Below are 15,879 nucleotides of genomic sequence, written 5' to 3'. Positions count from 1 at the left end.
GAACGCTTCCCTATTCATTTTCCCCACACTATTCATTATTTTATAGTCCTTTATCATATCCCCCATTAGTCGTCTCTTTTCTAAGATGAACAGTCCCAATCTTTTTATTCTCTCCTCATATGGAAGCTGTTCCTTTCCTCTTGTAGTGATTTATTGGTTTTGATTTTTATAGTATTAAATCTCATGCCTTCCCTTCGGCACTTCACAAAATGCGGTCAATGATATTCAATGTATCGATTCTAAGTGTTGGGCTCAGCAGTTCCACAGTTCAGGAATATATTAATATGACTGCCTTATTTACCTCAAATCCAAGCCCCTCTATACTGCTAATCAGCCCATTCCCTTCTTTTACCGCTGGCATTTGGAGTAAGCTTTACGGTATGCTAGGAAGGCAAACAAATCCAGGCTCTGTTGGACCAAGAACCAAAATTTACAGCCTGAATCTAAATTACACTCCAGCCGGGATTAGACCTGCAGCTGAATGCAGGATCAAGGGCTTCCTGGTTGATAATGGAGGGAGGGATAGCTCAGTGGTTTGAGCATTGGCTTGTTAAACCAAGGGTTGTCAGTTCAATCCTTGAGGAGGATCTGGAGCAAAAATTGGGGATTGGTCCTGGTTGGACTAGATGACCTCCTGAGGTCCCTTCCAACCCTGATATTCTATGATTTGACTGAAGAATTCATTCTCTAACTGCCTAAATTATCATTTTCTAAGGCTTGGTCTACGCTAGAAAATTAGGTTAATTTAGCTACAGTGATCAGGGATGTGGATTTTCCAGGGTGAGTGGCATAGTTAAACTGACCCAAGTCCCCGAGTATACAGTGCTAGGCTGACAGAAGAATTCTTCCATCAACCTAGCTACTGCGTCTTGGAGAGGTGGATTACCTTTGCCAATGGGAGAATCCCTCCTGTCAGCGTAGGTAATGTCTACACGGAAGCAGTACAGCAGCTCAGCTGCAGCAGCGCAGCTATGCCACTGTAATGTTTTTAGGGGTAGACACGCCCTAAGTGATTTTCACATTTAAATGTAAACGTATATTTATATGTAAATGTAATGTATATATAAATTAGTTATCCCTTTGTGACCCAAAGTTCAGGGCGCTGGGGATATTTCAGTTGGGAGCAGAAATTGATGATGGAGTCTGATACATTCTTTGATGAAGTCTTGTTTATTTATAAGGAATGTACATCATCCTGCTTCTCTGAATGCAGGAGGAACCAACTGCAATAGGACCACGTGCTCAGAGTCTAACTGATTGCCATATTGGGGGTCAGGAAGGAATTTTCCCCTGGGTCAGCTTGTCAGAGACCCGGGAGTTTTTTATGCCTTCCTTGGCAGCATGGGGCATAGGCCACTTGCCAGGTTTAAACTAGTGTAAATAGCGGATTCTCTGTAACATCAAGTCTTAAAATCATGATTTGAGGACTTCAGTAACTCAGCCAGAGGTTAGGGGTTTATTACAGGAATGGGTGGGTGAGGTTCTGTGGGCTGCAATGTGCAGGAGTTTAGACTAGATGGTCATGATGGTCCCTTCTAGCCTTAAAGTCTCTGAATCTATGAGGAGTGGTTTCTTAGCTTACTGGCCCAGGCATCTTTTAAGCACGCATGCCTGACCCAGATCATTCCCACATTTCTCTTAGGGTCACCCTGTGTTTACAGATTTCAGCTTTGTTTTCTTCAGGCTGTCTCTGTTTCTCCCTGGTTCTGTGTTCTGCCTCTACGGGCTCACCCATAGACTTACCAAAACATACTCAGTACAAACCCTTCCACACAATCCAAAACTCCTGATTGAGTTCACATAACCCTTGTGCCTTAAGTGGGTGATTGTGATTAATGTATCCTTATTGTTATGCTAATGAATGGGTGCATTCACACCTGTTAATCTCAATGAGGTTTTAACTCTATCCATAACCAGGTTTCATCACAACTAATGTGCATGTGTACATATATTTATAAATATATATTTATATAATTGGCACACAAGCAAGTATCACTTATTTAATCAATAGTGACATTTCCTGCTTGGTGTGTGCTTTAGATCTAGATCTTTGTTTAACACTCAGACTAATTTCTATAAAGGCCCAAGAAAGAAGCTGGGTATGTAAATGCCTTAAATACTTCCATCCAGATGCATCCAAAGTAACTTGATGGTGAACTAATCTGGCACCAAATCTAAACATCTGACAAGATCTTGAAAGGAACCCACAGTGAGACGTTTTTCTGAAGGGCATTTCTTACACCTGTGTGAAATTGATGATCCAGGAAGTATTATTTTTATAACGTTATAATTCTCTGTGCAGGACAGCTTGAGTTTATGACAGCAATTTCTTTCTACTCGTGTTATGAGCTACTAATATACTATTTTTTGTTTTCAGTTGAATGCATGACCTGCAATGGAGAAAGTTACAGAGGGCCAATGGATCACACTGAATCAGGCAAGGAATGCCAGCGCTGGGACCTTCAGAGACCACACAGGCACAAATTCAGACCAGAGAGGTAAAATACTACTTCACTGTTTTGTTTTGTTTTTAAATTACACATATTCTGGTACTCATTAGGCCTAACCTCAGCTGGTTTAAATCAGCTGCATTGAACTTTATGGAGATGTGAATTTACATGGTCTGAGGAGATATGTATGTCTGTATACACAGAGCAAGTGACATCACTAGAAAAAACCCTAATATCATAACAACAAAATAAATAATAATAATAATTACTAGTAGCAGTAATACTTTACACCTCCCAAAGATCTCAAAGCCCTTTAAAAATACTGATGAAATTAGCTTTCAACATTAATAATTTACAATAGATCCATTTACTTCAATAAGGAATAGCTAGACCCTATGCAATTATCAGTCTTATGTTGCATAAGGTGTTAAATTATCCAGTTTATGTTGCATAAGGTGTTAAAAAAACCAACACTGATTTTCACCCTGGAAAAGCAACTGTGAGTGGCTGAATTCAGCATTTTATGATAATAGATTTATGTTTTGGACAATAACTTGATGAACTATAGATATAATGCCAAAAAAATGAGTTAGAAATAGCATTAAAAAACTGCAGACAAGAAAGGTTTTATTCTAGTGGGTGAAATTCACCAAAGTGCAGACAACCATCTGCAACATTTACACTCCCTTCTGGAGAGGCTGTGTGGGTGGGTTTAGGCCACACATAAAGGCCTTTGAACCCTTACTGCATTAGGGAGGGGGAATCTTTCATGGGCTTATACTGAAACAAGCTTTTCTGAAAAAAATTGATTTTAATTAGGCTCATTTATAAAATAGGTAAAATAATGCTAACCTACCTCACAAAAATGTTGTTGGGATTAATTCATATCTGAAAATACGTATCTGAGATCTTCCTCTGAATGTGTCCATATAAACTACAAAGTATTAATAATGAAATATATTTATTATGCTTTAAAATAAGGTATGGGTAGCTTTAGGCTATGTCTGCACTACAGCTTATGTCAGCATAATTTATGTTGCTCAGGGGTGTGAATAAATGAAAGCTACCCGGGGGGAAAAAGGTCTGAGACCTGCTCTGCATTACAGTCAGTTCGATGTAAGGCACTAAATGTAGCTCCCACCGATGTAACTCACCCACTTTACTGACTTCATAACTCCACTTCTACAAGAGGTGTACCACTTAGGTCTATGTAATTATACTGACGCAGTGTCAGTGTGGACACTATTGCTTACACTGAGTGTTGCTGCCTTTCAGAAGCCATCCCACAGTGTCCCATGCTGGCAATTAAATCAGTGCAAGTGCTCCTGTTGAGGAGAAGCACCACTGACACAAGGAGCATAGCATGGACATGCAAAACCAATTTATTTAATGTAGTGGCTGTATGTCAATGTAACTTAGGTCAACTTAATTTTGTAGTGTAGACTTGCCCTAAGGGTGACATCTTGGCATCACTGATGTCCATGGAAATTTTGTCATTGATTTCAGTGGAAATCTTATTGATTTCATAGGATTTCATTCCAGTGCTTGAATCCTGCATTGTGCTCTGCACAGACACACTGTTGCACCTTCATGGAATCCAATTGAGGTTGATGTGGCTTGGCGTTGAACATATTTATGAACAGTAAAAGCTTTAGCCCCCACAAAACACCATTCAGTTTTTTTTTAAGTGTGACAAATCAGAAGGCCAAATTAATCACTGGTGTAATTTAATTTACAACAGTATACTCATGCCAGGGATGCATTTGGGATGTAAATTTCAACATGAATAAATAAATAATGATCGTCCATTGGTGTTAAAGAGCAATCTTGGTCTATTTGAAAAAAAATATGTAATATTCAGAACTTCAGTGGCTAACTCTCTTCAAACCTAGAAGTGGACATGTCTCTGACATTGGAGAAGTGTCTTGTTGCTTTCTTAGCCATTGAAGTCAAGGTTTCTACTGCTGCTTCAGGGGTAGGATGGGGTAAAACAAATAATAAACCTAACAAAAATCACTAAGGAGGTGTAACAGGGATCTGAAAGATCTCAGGAACCCTTAGGATCCTCCTCTGATCCAAGCAGCAGACTATGGCTCTGGGTATGTTTGGGGGAAAGAGACCTGGAGACTGGACTAACTCTTACAGGTCCATTACATAATTCTCAGTGACATAAATCTGAGATTGGGTGGGCCAGATTGCAACCCCATCATCCAGTTTATCCCTGCTAGTTGTGGCTACCTGTGGGGGAAGGGACACTAAATGGTCTTCTGCTGTAGGGACTAAAGTAGCTACTGCTGACTCCCAGGGATGTGGAAAGAAGCAAGCAGATTTGAGAACACTAGGCAAAATCAGTAACTGGGCAGGACAATTTTTTCCCTACCCACTCTCTCTGTATATGAGCAAATGAGGGAGGTAAACTGGAGCTCTTCTGTTCCCCAAGGTTAGAGGAAGTCAAAAAGGGCTTCTTTCCCTGCTGCCCCACCCTATTCACGATACTCAGACTAGCTTTGTACCCTAATATCCTCCTGCAACCAAGGTCATCTGTAGTCCTTGCAGGGAGCAGATCCCTAAGAATCTATATATCTATTTATCTATAATAGACGTTGAGAATAGTCAGTGGATAGTGCTGGAAATTTCCCTGTTTATCTGTCTATATGGCATGATCCTGCAAGATGCTGAGCACTCTGGTGATGACTGTTAAGCTCAAATGATTCAACTGAAGTTAAGTCTGTGCCTAAGTGGGGGGTCTTGCTGGATTGGGACCAGAGTGCTCAGCATCTTGCAGGATTGAGCCTTTAATGTACAGTTACATGATGGCCTTTAGGGGAAATGGTTCTGATGATCTGACCCCCTTATCCTGTCCCCATCCCAGGGACTGATCAGTTGTAGGGGTCAAAGGAAGGTCCTGGGAGATATCAGGGTACTTTTAAACTTCATCCCCTCTCCCAGTTTAGAACTTAGTAATTGTCTTGAAGCATTAATGAGTATTGTCAAGCACAGTTGCTACTGCGGATAAAGGGCTCTCATGTTGCCATAGCCCTGTCTCCTCGCCCCATTCTGCAGGGTTCAATGAAAGTAATGATTGAACCCTCTTTCAAATTGTCTCCCAACCCCATCTTTCAAACCCTGTTGTAGCAGAGGGAGTGTGATTTGTCCCAAGGAAGGCAGGATTGTACAAACAGACTTTGGGATGAGTGTATGGTGGGTAGAGAACCCCATCGGCACACCTTTGTAAATCACATGTAAATCATGTGCTCATGAGAAGCACATCTGCTTGCAGTTGTGGGAAGGTCTCAGGTTCATAGGTAGTTAACATTTTTGTCCCCTTAAATAAGTTCAAGTTTAATTGGTGAGGCCTCATCTGGAGTACTGTGTCCAGTTTTGGGCCCCACACTACAAGAAGGATGTGGAAAAATTGGAGAGAGTCCAGCGGAGGGCAACAAAAATGATTAGGGGACTGGAACACATGACTTATGAGGAGAGGCTGAGGGAACTGGGATTGTTTAGTCTACAGAAGAGAGGAATGAGGGGAGATTTGATAGCTCCTTTCAACTACCTGAAAGGTGGTTCCAAAGAGGAAGGATCTAGACTATTCACTGGTAGCGGATGACAGGTCAAGGAGTAATGGTCTCAAGTTGCAATGGGAGAGATTTAGGTTGGATATTAGGAAAAACTTTTTCACTAGGAGGGTGGTGAAAGACTGGAATGCGTTACCTAGGGAGGTGGTAGAATCTCCTTCCTTAGAAGTTTTTAAGGTCAGGCTTGACAAAGCCCTGGCTGGGATGATTTAATTGGGGATCAGTCCTGCTTTGAGCAGGAGGTTGGACTAGATGACCTCCTGAGGTCCCTTCCAACCCTGATATTCTATGATTCTATGAAGTTTTCACAGTAGTCCCTCGGGCAAGCCTACTTTTTGTTCTCTTTCAAACATGCTGCAAAAAACCTGCAAAACCAAAGAACCAAAGCATTTTGCATTTATTGGCAATAAGTACATTTTACTTTTATCCCCATGTTCGGAAGTTTGTGGCTGTTACTTATGACCATTTAGATAAAGTAAGTCTCCTTATTATGCTCCCCCCTCTTGTCTGTTTAACAGAGGCGAGACAAACATGGAAACAATTAAAATAACACAACAGTTTCAAACCTTAACAAGATAAAGGGAGAGGGAAGTTTTAAATATTTTTTGCAGTGCCGGAAATGAGGGCATGACCTAGAACAAGCTGTGTTACCAAAATGGAGCTATCATTAGTAACAAAGCAATTGAAAATAGCTTCCAGTTTGAACCCAGGGTTGTTGCACTAGAGAACCTGTTTTCTTAATGAGTCTGGCATGCCAGGCAGTGTTTATATAATCCACACTTAATTTGGCTGTTTGGAAAAAAAAAATGAGGCTTGCGTGTCTGTCAAGGGATGGTCATGCTCTACAGTGGAGTGAAGCGATTAGCTGAGTTACCCCATCTGGTGTCCTGCATATTACCACAGCTGAGTCTCCCTGCCTAAGGGCCTGATTCTGCTCAGTGCTTCCTAGGAGACTCCTCTATGGGAGTCGAGGGAATTCCCCAACCCCCATGATCAGGTCCCAAGCCAGCAGGCAATGTATCAAACTTGTCTCAGCTGGAATTGGTTCTTGACACGTCTTGTGCATGCCTGTATAGTGTTGCCAGCCAGACGTGCTGAACACATTTGTTGGTGTGGTTTGCAGATATCCTGACAAGGGCTTTGATGATAATTACTGCCGCAATCCCGATGGCAAGCCGAGACCATGGTGCTACACTCTTGACCCTGATACCCCGTGGGAGTTCTGTGCAATTAAAACGTGTGGTGAGTTAAAGCAAAAATTTATTGCTTCCTTTTCCTTTCCCAAATCTGGACTCAAATAGTCTGTTCTAAGTGGGTGGGGAATATAACTGTTATTGTTCATTCATTGTGCTTTGTTCAATTTTAAAACAGAGTAAGCAAAGAACAGCCCTTACAATCTCTTTAATCTCTTTTCATAAGACATAATCAGCAATGCATTATTTAGCACTTTTTATAGTTATTGTATTATACACGTCAGCATGCCACACTCCCATCTCTTCCACACAGACTGCACTAAGATGTCTTCCTTGTAAACACCACTGTGCAGTTTATTTACAGTGTTTTAATCCTTCCACCAATCCATAGCAGTGTCTCCATACCTCTTGACACTGTATCTTAAACTTTCTAACCCCTTCTCCCAAACAGAGGAGGGGGAATAAGGTGACTCTAATCAGAGGGACCCCTTGGTCAAGCTCTCCTAGCTTTCTGTTCCTCTCCTTTTTTCCCCTTGAGCATGCATTCGTATGTCCGTTTATATAGCTTCCCTGCTAATGGGCTAGTTGGCTCATTCACTCACTAGCCCCAATCTGGCCTGGTAATCAGGTACACCTTGTCCAATTAGGCATTCTCCAGGTGAATCTAATTAATAATAATAATAGTGCCTAGAGTGCTGGCTCAAGTGCTAGACCTCATGACTCTGTCACATGTCTCCTCCCTTTTTCCAGTGGAAAGATACGTCTTCTTCCTCACTTTCCCTCCTTTTCTAGAGGTACTACTAGGCCTCTGCCCCTCCTTGCCCTAAGGGTGTTTATCTTGGATCTTGTTATAAGGTCCATCCATTCTCCACCCACAAGAATCAAGTTTGGTGGGTAAGGGTTGTCCCCATAATTCTGTCTCTGCCGACAGGTTGTCACACCAAGGGCAGTCTGTTGGGTTGTGCTCACAAGAAAACCAAAATTAAAAGAGCACTAAGGTTTCAAAATCGAGCACAGAGTAATTAGGAAATGCCAAAATTAAGGTTGTCTATGCAATCTTAATTCCACCCCTTTGGGTGTATGTATTATGATACAGACTTCAATTACATAATCATACACATTTCTAAACAGGTCTCCTGCCACATTCAGTGTTCAGGATGGATAGTGCTCACTGAATGAGCAGCTATTCAATATTTTTATCCTTGTTCAATATGTAATCTCCTGGCTTGCTTACTGGACACTATTCAAACCCTCCACTGAAGACAGAATTATTCATTTCCTTATGGGATTTCTATAGTATTCATCACTATAGTATCTGAGTGCTTCATAAACATGAATAAATTTATTTTCACAATGTACTTGTGAAATAAGGGGTGCTATTATTCTCCATTTTACTGATGGGGATCTGAGGCACAGAGAGATTTAAATGAAGTGTCTACTAATTCTGAGTGCCAGTTTGAGCTGATTTTTAGTGTCCTTAGTATTATATAGCACTTTATATTTTCAAAATACAGCTCCCACTGACTTGTGTTGCAGTCGTGAGTGCTCAGCACTTCTGCAAATCAGGTGTCTCAAGTTGGGCACCCAGAGAATAAGGAACACATAATTAGTGGCCACTTGTGAAAAATGTATATAAGTGACTTGCCTAGCATCACATAGGAAATCTGTGGCAGATGCAGAGATGGAATCCCCCTGTCCAGGGCAGCATTCAACTGCTTAAACCATGAGACAATCCTTTCTCTTCTTGCAACCCTGCCTCCTTCATTACACACCTTTCAACTTCAGCAGCAAATGAAGCAGGGATCCTGCAGACAGCACTCTTTCACTACACAACCCTGAGGCATCCCCACAGCAGGTCCATCCTGTGCACTGAATGAGACACGAGTCCTTTGGAAAAAATGGAACGGAATCACATAGTTAAGGGCTGTGCCATAATGCACATGCACAAGCGACGAAATTAAAGTCACACAGGGAACTTCAATTTTGGTATTTCCTGGCATTTAGCTGGACTTTGCTATCTTACCATCGTTTTTAACATAGTTTTTTTCTGTGTAAGGATATATGGACTTATGTCTTGAGAGCTCTTTATGTGCAGTACTATTCTTCAGAGAGATTGTGGCTTTGGTAAGGTTTCATGGTTATAAATGATATCAGAATTTGGCACAGTTAGTTTTAAAGGTTAACTGATGCTGTTAAAAACCCACACCATTAGAACTTTTATCCATGCGGAAGCTGAATTTATTTATTTGTGGATTTAAAAAAAGAAAAGAAAAGAAAAATAGTTGAGTGAACCTTTATGATTGTTTATTTTAATTGTTGTAGTCCTCTGCAATTTTGGTTTTGACTGAGACCAGAAACAGAAGGGGGGGGGGGGCGCTCTTGTGGTATTTTCAACTAGCCCAAAATGAGAGATAACTGGAAATTGTATGAAAAATATATTCTTCCAGTTTTCTAGCCCCTCACTGGTCAAAGTGTGGATAAAACATCTGGGGCCACATTCTGCTTTGCACCCTTGTATAGTGTCCAAGAGGCTGCACACAGTGTAAAAGCAGAATTTATCTCCTTACCTTTTGGGTTCTTATCCAATTTAAACTTCTCAATGTTTTAAAATTTTGCCCATCAATACTTCTGAACAGTCCATAGTCACTTGTGCTGGTTTTATGTTACTGTAACCTTTTTACACATGACTCACTTCTCATTACCCTGTATTTATGCTGGTGTAATTCTGTTGACTTCTGTGATGTTACTCCTGATTTACTCCTTGATGTAGAACCTCACTTTGAGCCTAATTCTGCTTTCACATATATCAGCACCAGTCTAGAATAATTCCATTAAAGTCAGAGGAGTTACATCACTGTAAAAGTGGTGTAAAGGAGAGGACAATTTGCCATGCTGTATGATGTCTATAAAGGGAGTGTACAGAGCAGTGGCAACTTACTTAGAAGTGACCCTGCTGCCTTATGTGATCAAAAATAGTGGCTTCAAAAATCTATACATCAGTTCATGTGTGACCTTGTGCCAAAAGATTTCCGGTGAACTTCCCCTGTGAACTACAAGCAGCTTATTCTATATATTGGTATCTGGACTTTTTGCTACTCGAGCGTCCGACTTTGGCCTCTAAGAACAACTGGGAAGTTATTAAGCCAAAGACATCATCTAGTTTGGACCTAGTTTTTGTCTCAAATATAAAACAGTTGAGTCTATACACCTAGTTTAAAGATTATGAAGAGCAATTTACTATTCATTTCTTTAGTCTTTATTTTTTATTGGGTAATTCTTCCCACAACCATTGCTGATTAGCCATGGGTGCCCCTGGAAAAATGGGCGCCCCCAACCTGTTCCGCCCGCCCGGTGCTCCTGCCAGAGATTGGGGGAGCACCAGGTGGGTGGGGAAGGGCAAGCCCCTGCGCCCCGACCCCACACCGTGGCAGGAGCACTGGGCGGATGGAGCAGGGCAAGCTCTTGCTCCCCAACCCTGCTCTCTGGCAGGAGTGCTGGGGGGGCTTGAAGGGGATGGCAGGCAGAAGGGGTGAGGAGGGGCCCCCATGTGCTCTGGCTCAGGGCCCCACAAACCCCTAATCCAGCTCTGTCCACAACTACTTTCAATATTCAATAAAATACACATGATCAGTCTCTGTTGTAACATATCCATATACTTTTTTCCGGTAGTGGAGATTTTATTACTAAAAATTTGTTTAAGTTATAATTTCTGACAGTTTTTACAAATGCAACTTTTATAAATGTTTATCCTTTGGCATTTCCCAAGTTGATGTGTCAGTGCTCTGAAGATTCACATCTGGCGTTGGTGGTTACATAAGCTTAACAACCAATGTGACTCTTAACATTCACAGTCTGATCCAATTTTTCAAAAGACATATGCTAGGGGATCTTTTCCAAACTCTAGTAATGGCTCCTACTCCCCCAGCAGTCAAGATTATGTTAGAGTCTTGAAGAAATGCAATCCCAGTACAGCCCTTCTAAAAATAAGTGGCCTACATTGATGATCCTGAGCACTTTGCTCTTGATATTGTGATGAAGTTGGGCTCTCTTCATTGGGTACACAGTCTTCTTTTTGATCTTCATTTGATATCAGGGGAAATTCCACACTCGAAACTAAATTTTCTTTATAGTAAATGATAGTGTTCTGTGTAAGGGTGAATATGTAAAAGATATATCCACCATACAAAAGTTCTTTCAATAAATTGCTTGATTCTGTTTCACATTAGTAATCAGACAATAGTGATGATGATGATACTATCAAGTAGTGTTCTAATTTTACAGCAGAAAAAAACCCTCCACTTTTTAAAAATCTTCAAAACCTGAATAAAACTCAGGTAAATGAGGTTTTTTCCATTAAATATGGTGGATGTTTTAGTGCAGTGGTTTTCAAACTGGGATACACGTACCCCTAGGGGTATGTGAGCTCTCATCAGAGGGGATATGAGAAAAATCCTATCATGGCCGACAACACATGTATTTAGTAAGACTTGGCAATCTAATCAAGTTGAATCTCCTTTCAATTAAAACTGCAGCAGCGTTGGTGTACCTCAGAATCAGGGGGTTTCAAACTGTGGGGTGTGCCCAGTGGTGAGCTGGAGCCGGTTCACACCAGTTCGCGTGAATCGGTTGTTAAATTTTGAAGCAGTTTTAGACCCGGTTGTTAACCCGCTTCCCTGCAGGGGATGCAATTCCTCCTCCGGCCGCCGGGGGCGCTGTGCTGCGGGAGCCATGTGGGCTGCCGCCTGGCCCTGGGCATGAGCCCTGTTGCTGCTGCTGCTCCCCTGGCCCTGGGGCTCCCGCTGCTGCCTGGTGGGTCCCTGGCTGCTCTGCTGGTCCTGGGCTGCATCCTGCTGCTCTCCCTGTGAGTACCCACCACCCTGCCCGCAGCCAGCCCCTGTCTCCAGCCACCCCCGCACCCGCTCCCTGCAGCCAGCCCTTGCCGCACCCCTGCCCTGCCTGCAGCCAGCCCCTGCCGCACCTCCAGCACCCTCTGCCCGCAGCCAGCCCCTGTCTCAGCCACCCCTGCACCCCCTGCCCGCAACCAGCCCCTGCCGCACACACCCCCTGCCCTGTCTGCAGCCAGCCCGTCTCCAGCCACCCCCGCAAACGCTGCCCGCAGCCAGCCCGTCTCCAGCCACCCCCGCACACCCTGCCTGCAGCCAGCCCCTGCCACATGCACCCCCTGCCCTGCCCGCACCAGCCCCTGTCTCTAGCCACCCCCTGCCCTGCCCGCACCAGCCCCTGTCTCTAGCCACCCCTGCACCCCCTGCCCTGCTTGCAGCCAGCCCGTCTCCAGCCACCCCCACACACCCTGCCTGCAGCCAGCCTCTGCTGCATGCACCCCCTGCCCTGCCCGCACCAGCCCCTGTCTCTAGCCACCCCCTGCCCTGCCCGCACCAGCCCCTGTCTCTAGCCACCCCCTGCCCTGCCCGCAGCCAGCCCCTGTCTCCAGCCAGCCCTGCACCCCCCTGCCCTGCCTGCAGCCAGCCCCTACCTCCAGTCAGCCCCTGCCCCGCAGCCAGCCCTGCATCCCCTGCCTCCAGCTAACCCTGCCCCACGCCCCTGTCTGCCGCTAGCCCCACATCCACTGGTGCCCTGCAGTTCCCAGGGCAGTAACCCTGCACACCTGCTTCAATGAGGGGGGCAGGGAGCAGCTGGGACACACACATGTGCACACCCTAGAGTGACCAGACAGCAAGTGTGAAAAATTAGGACGGGGGTGGGTGGGAATAGGAGCCTATATAAGAAAAAGACCCCAAAATCAGGACTGTCCCTATAAAATCGGGACATCTGGTCACCCTAGCACACCCCCAGGGAGTGGCAGGGACCCACACATGTGAAACAGAGCTCATTTTTAGTTCAGGCCCATCTTTTTAAAAAAGAACTTTAGGTACGGTTAACATACATCCGTAGTTTCCCGGACAGGTCAGGCTTTTTGGTTCTTAAATCACCGTCCGGGAGGGGGTGGGGGGCGGGGTGAGTTGTTTCTGAATAGACAGTTTGAGTTGTTTCTAAATAGAAGGCAGAAGACTAAAGGGGCACGTGACCACGCATGCGCCCCCCACCCCCACACATTGCCTCTGCCTATCTCAGATAGGGATATGTGGTAAGCTATGTTATTTGGAAAGGGATACACAGCCTAAATAGTTTGCAAACCACTCTTCTAGTGGTTAGGACACTAGCCGAGGATTTGGAAGTCCTGGGTTCAATTCCTTGCTCAACCACAGACTTCCTGTGTGACCTTGGGCAAGTCACTTAGTCTCTCAGTACCTCAGTTCCCCATCACTAAAATGGGGATAACAGCACTTCCCTACCTCACAAGGATGTTGTGAGGATAAATAAATTAAAAATTGCAAGGTGCTCAGATACTAGCATAATGGGGGCTGTGGTTAGATGTTTGGCAGCGTGTGTGTGTTCTCCCTGTGTGCTGTCCCAGCTCTGTGCAGACAGCCGGCACAGCAGACCTTGAACGAACCACTCAATGACCACAAAATCTATTAAGGTACGAAGGCGCCAGACCAGGTTTATTGTTGACAAAGCACGGTAATAGCACCTGGCACTCTATGAGGATACTGAGGGTATGTCTATACTACCTGCCGGGTTGGCGGGCAGCTATCAATCCAGCAGGGGTCGATTTATTGCATCGAGTCTAGACATGATAAATTGACCCCCAAGCACTCTCCCGTCAACTGCTGTACTCCACCGGAGCGAGAGGTGCAGGCAGAGTCGACGGGGGAGCATCAGCAGTCGACTCACTGCAGTGAAGACAATGCGGTGAGTAGATCTAAGTACTTTGACTTCAGCTACGTTATTCACATAGCATACCTGTGACAACAGACGCAGCTCAGTGAAAGGCGGGACTTTCCATTCCTCCCTCGGCTGGACAAAAATACTCCCTTTGAGATCCCTTAGAATCATAGTATCATAGAATATCAGGGTTGGAAGGGAGCCCAGAAGGTCATCTAGTCCAACCCCCTGCTCAAAGCAGGACCAATTCCCAGTTAAATCATCCCAGCCAGGGCTTTGTCAAGCCTGACCTTAAAAACCTCTAAGGAAGGAGATTCTACCACCTCCCTAGGCAACGCATTCCAGTGTTTCACCACCCTCTTAGTGAAAAAGTTTTTCCTAATATCCAATCTCAACCTCCCCCACTGCAACTTGAGACCATTACTCCTCGTTCTGTCATCTGCTACCATTGAGAACAGTCTAGAGCCATCCTCTTTGGAACCCCCTTTCAGGTAGTTGAAAGCAGCTATCAAATCCCCCCTCATTCTTCTCTTCTGCAGGCTAAACAATCCCAGCTCCCTCAGCCTCTCCTCATAACTCATGTGTTCCAGTCCCCTAATCATTTTTGTTGCCCTTCGCTGGACTCTCTCCAATTTATCCACATCCTTCTTGAAGTGTGGGGCCCAAAACTGGACACAGTACTCCAGATGAGGCCTCACCAATGTTGAATAGAGGGGAACGATCACGTCCCTCGATCTGCTCGCTATGCCCCTACTTATACATCCCAAAATGCCATTGGCCTTCTTGGCAACAAGGGCACACTGCTGACTCATATCCAGCTTCTCGTCCACTGTCACCCCTAGGTCCTTTTCCGCAGAACTGCTGCCTAGCCATTCGGTCCCTAGTCTGTAGCTGTGCATTGGGTTCTTCCGTCCTAAGTGCAGGACCCTGCACTTATCCTTATTGAACCTCATCAGATTTCTTTTGGCCCAATCCTCCAATTTGTCTAGGTCCTTCTGTATCCTATCCCTCCCCTCCAGCGTATCTACCACTCCTCCCAGTTTAGTATCATCCGCAAATTTGCTGAGAGTGCAATCCACACCATCCTCCAGATCATTTATGAAGATATTGAACAAAACCGGTCCCAGGACCGACCCTTGGGGCACTCCACTTGATACCGGCTGCCAACTAGATATGGAGCCATTGATCACTACCCGTTGAGCCCGACAATCTAGCCAGCTTTCTACCCACCTTGTAGTGCATTCATCCAGCCCATACTTCCTTAACTTGCTGACAAGAATACTGTGGGAGACCGTGTCAAAAGCTTTGCTAAAGTCAAGAAACAATACATCCACTGCTTTCCCTTCATCCACAGACCCAGTAATCTCATCATAAAAGGCGATTAGATTAGTCAGGCATGACCTTCCCTTGGTGAATCCATGCTGGCTGTTCCTGATCACTTTCCTCTCATGGAAGTGCTTCAGGATTGATTCTTTGAGGACCTGCTCCATGATTTTTCCAGGGACTGAAGTGAGGCTGACTGGCCTGTAGTTCCCAGGATCCTCCTTCTTCCCTTTTTTAAAGATTGGCACTACATTAGCCTTTTTCCAGTCATCCGGGACTTCCCCGGTTCGCCACGAGTTTTCAAAGATAATGGTCAATGGCTCTGCAATCACAGCCGCCAATTCCTTCAGCACTCTCGGATGCAACTCGTCCGGCCCCATGGACTTGTGCATGTCCAGCTTTTCTAAATAGTCCCTAACCACCTCTATCTCCACAGAGGGCTGGCCATCTCTTCCCCATTTTGTGATGCCCAGCGCAGCAGTCTGGGAGCTGACCTTGTTAGTGAAAACAGAGGCAAAAAAAGCATTGAGTACATTAGCTTTTTCCACATCCTCTGTCACTAGGTTGCCTCCCTCATTCAGTAAGGGG

General features: G+C 44.6%; 1 protein-coding gene across 2 annotated transcripts in view; it reads left to right on the top strand.

Moving 5' to 3' along the window:
• The window catches only part of HGF (hepatocyte growth factor), an 85,503-nt gene that overhangs the window by 28,598 nt on the left and 41,026 nt on the right, over positions 1-15,879 (top strand). For both annotated transcript variants that reach the window (XM_084613216.1, XM_084613215.1), the window contains exons 6-7: positions 2,378-2,498; positions 7,152-7,270. In XM_084613216.1, the coding sequence (XP_084469342.1) occupies positions 2,378-2,498; positions 7,152-7,270 (240 nt within the window). The remainder of the gene's footprint in view (positions 1-2,377; positions 2,499-7,151; positions 7,271-15,879) is intronic.

The sequence above is a fragment of the Lepidochelys olivacea genome (assembly GCF_965140295.1).
Source record: "Lepidochelys olivacea isolate rLepOli2 genome assembly, chromosome: 1".
Taxonomy (NCBI): Eukaryota; Metazoa; Chordata; order Testudines; family Cheloniidae; genus Lepidochelys; species Lepidochelys olivacea.
The sequence above is the reverse complement of the archived record's forward strand: the minus strand, read 5'-3'. Positions and strand labels throughout refer to the sequence as shown.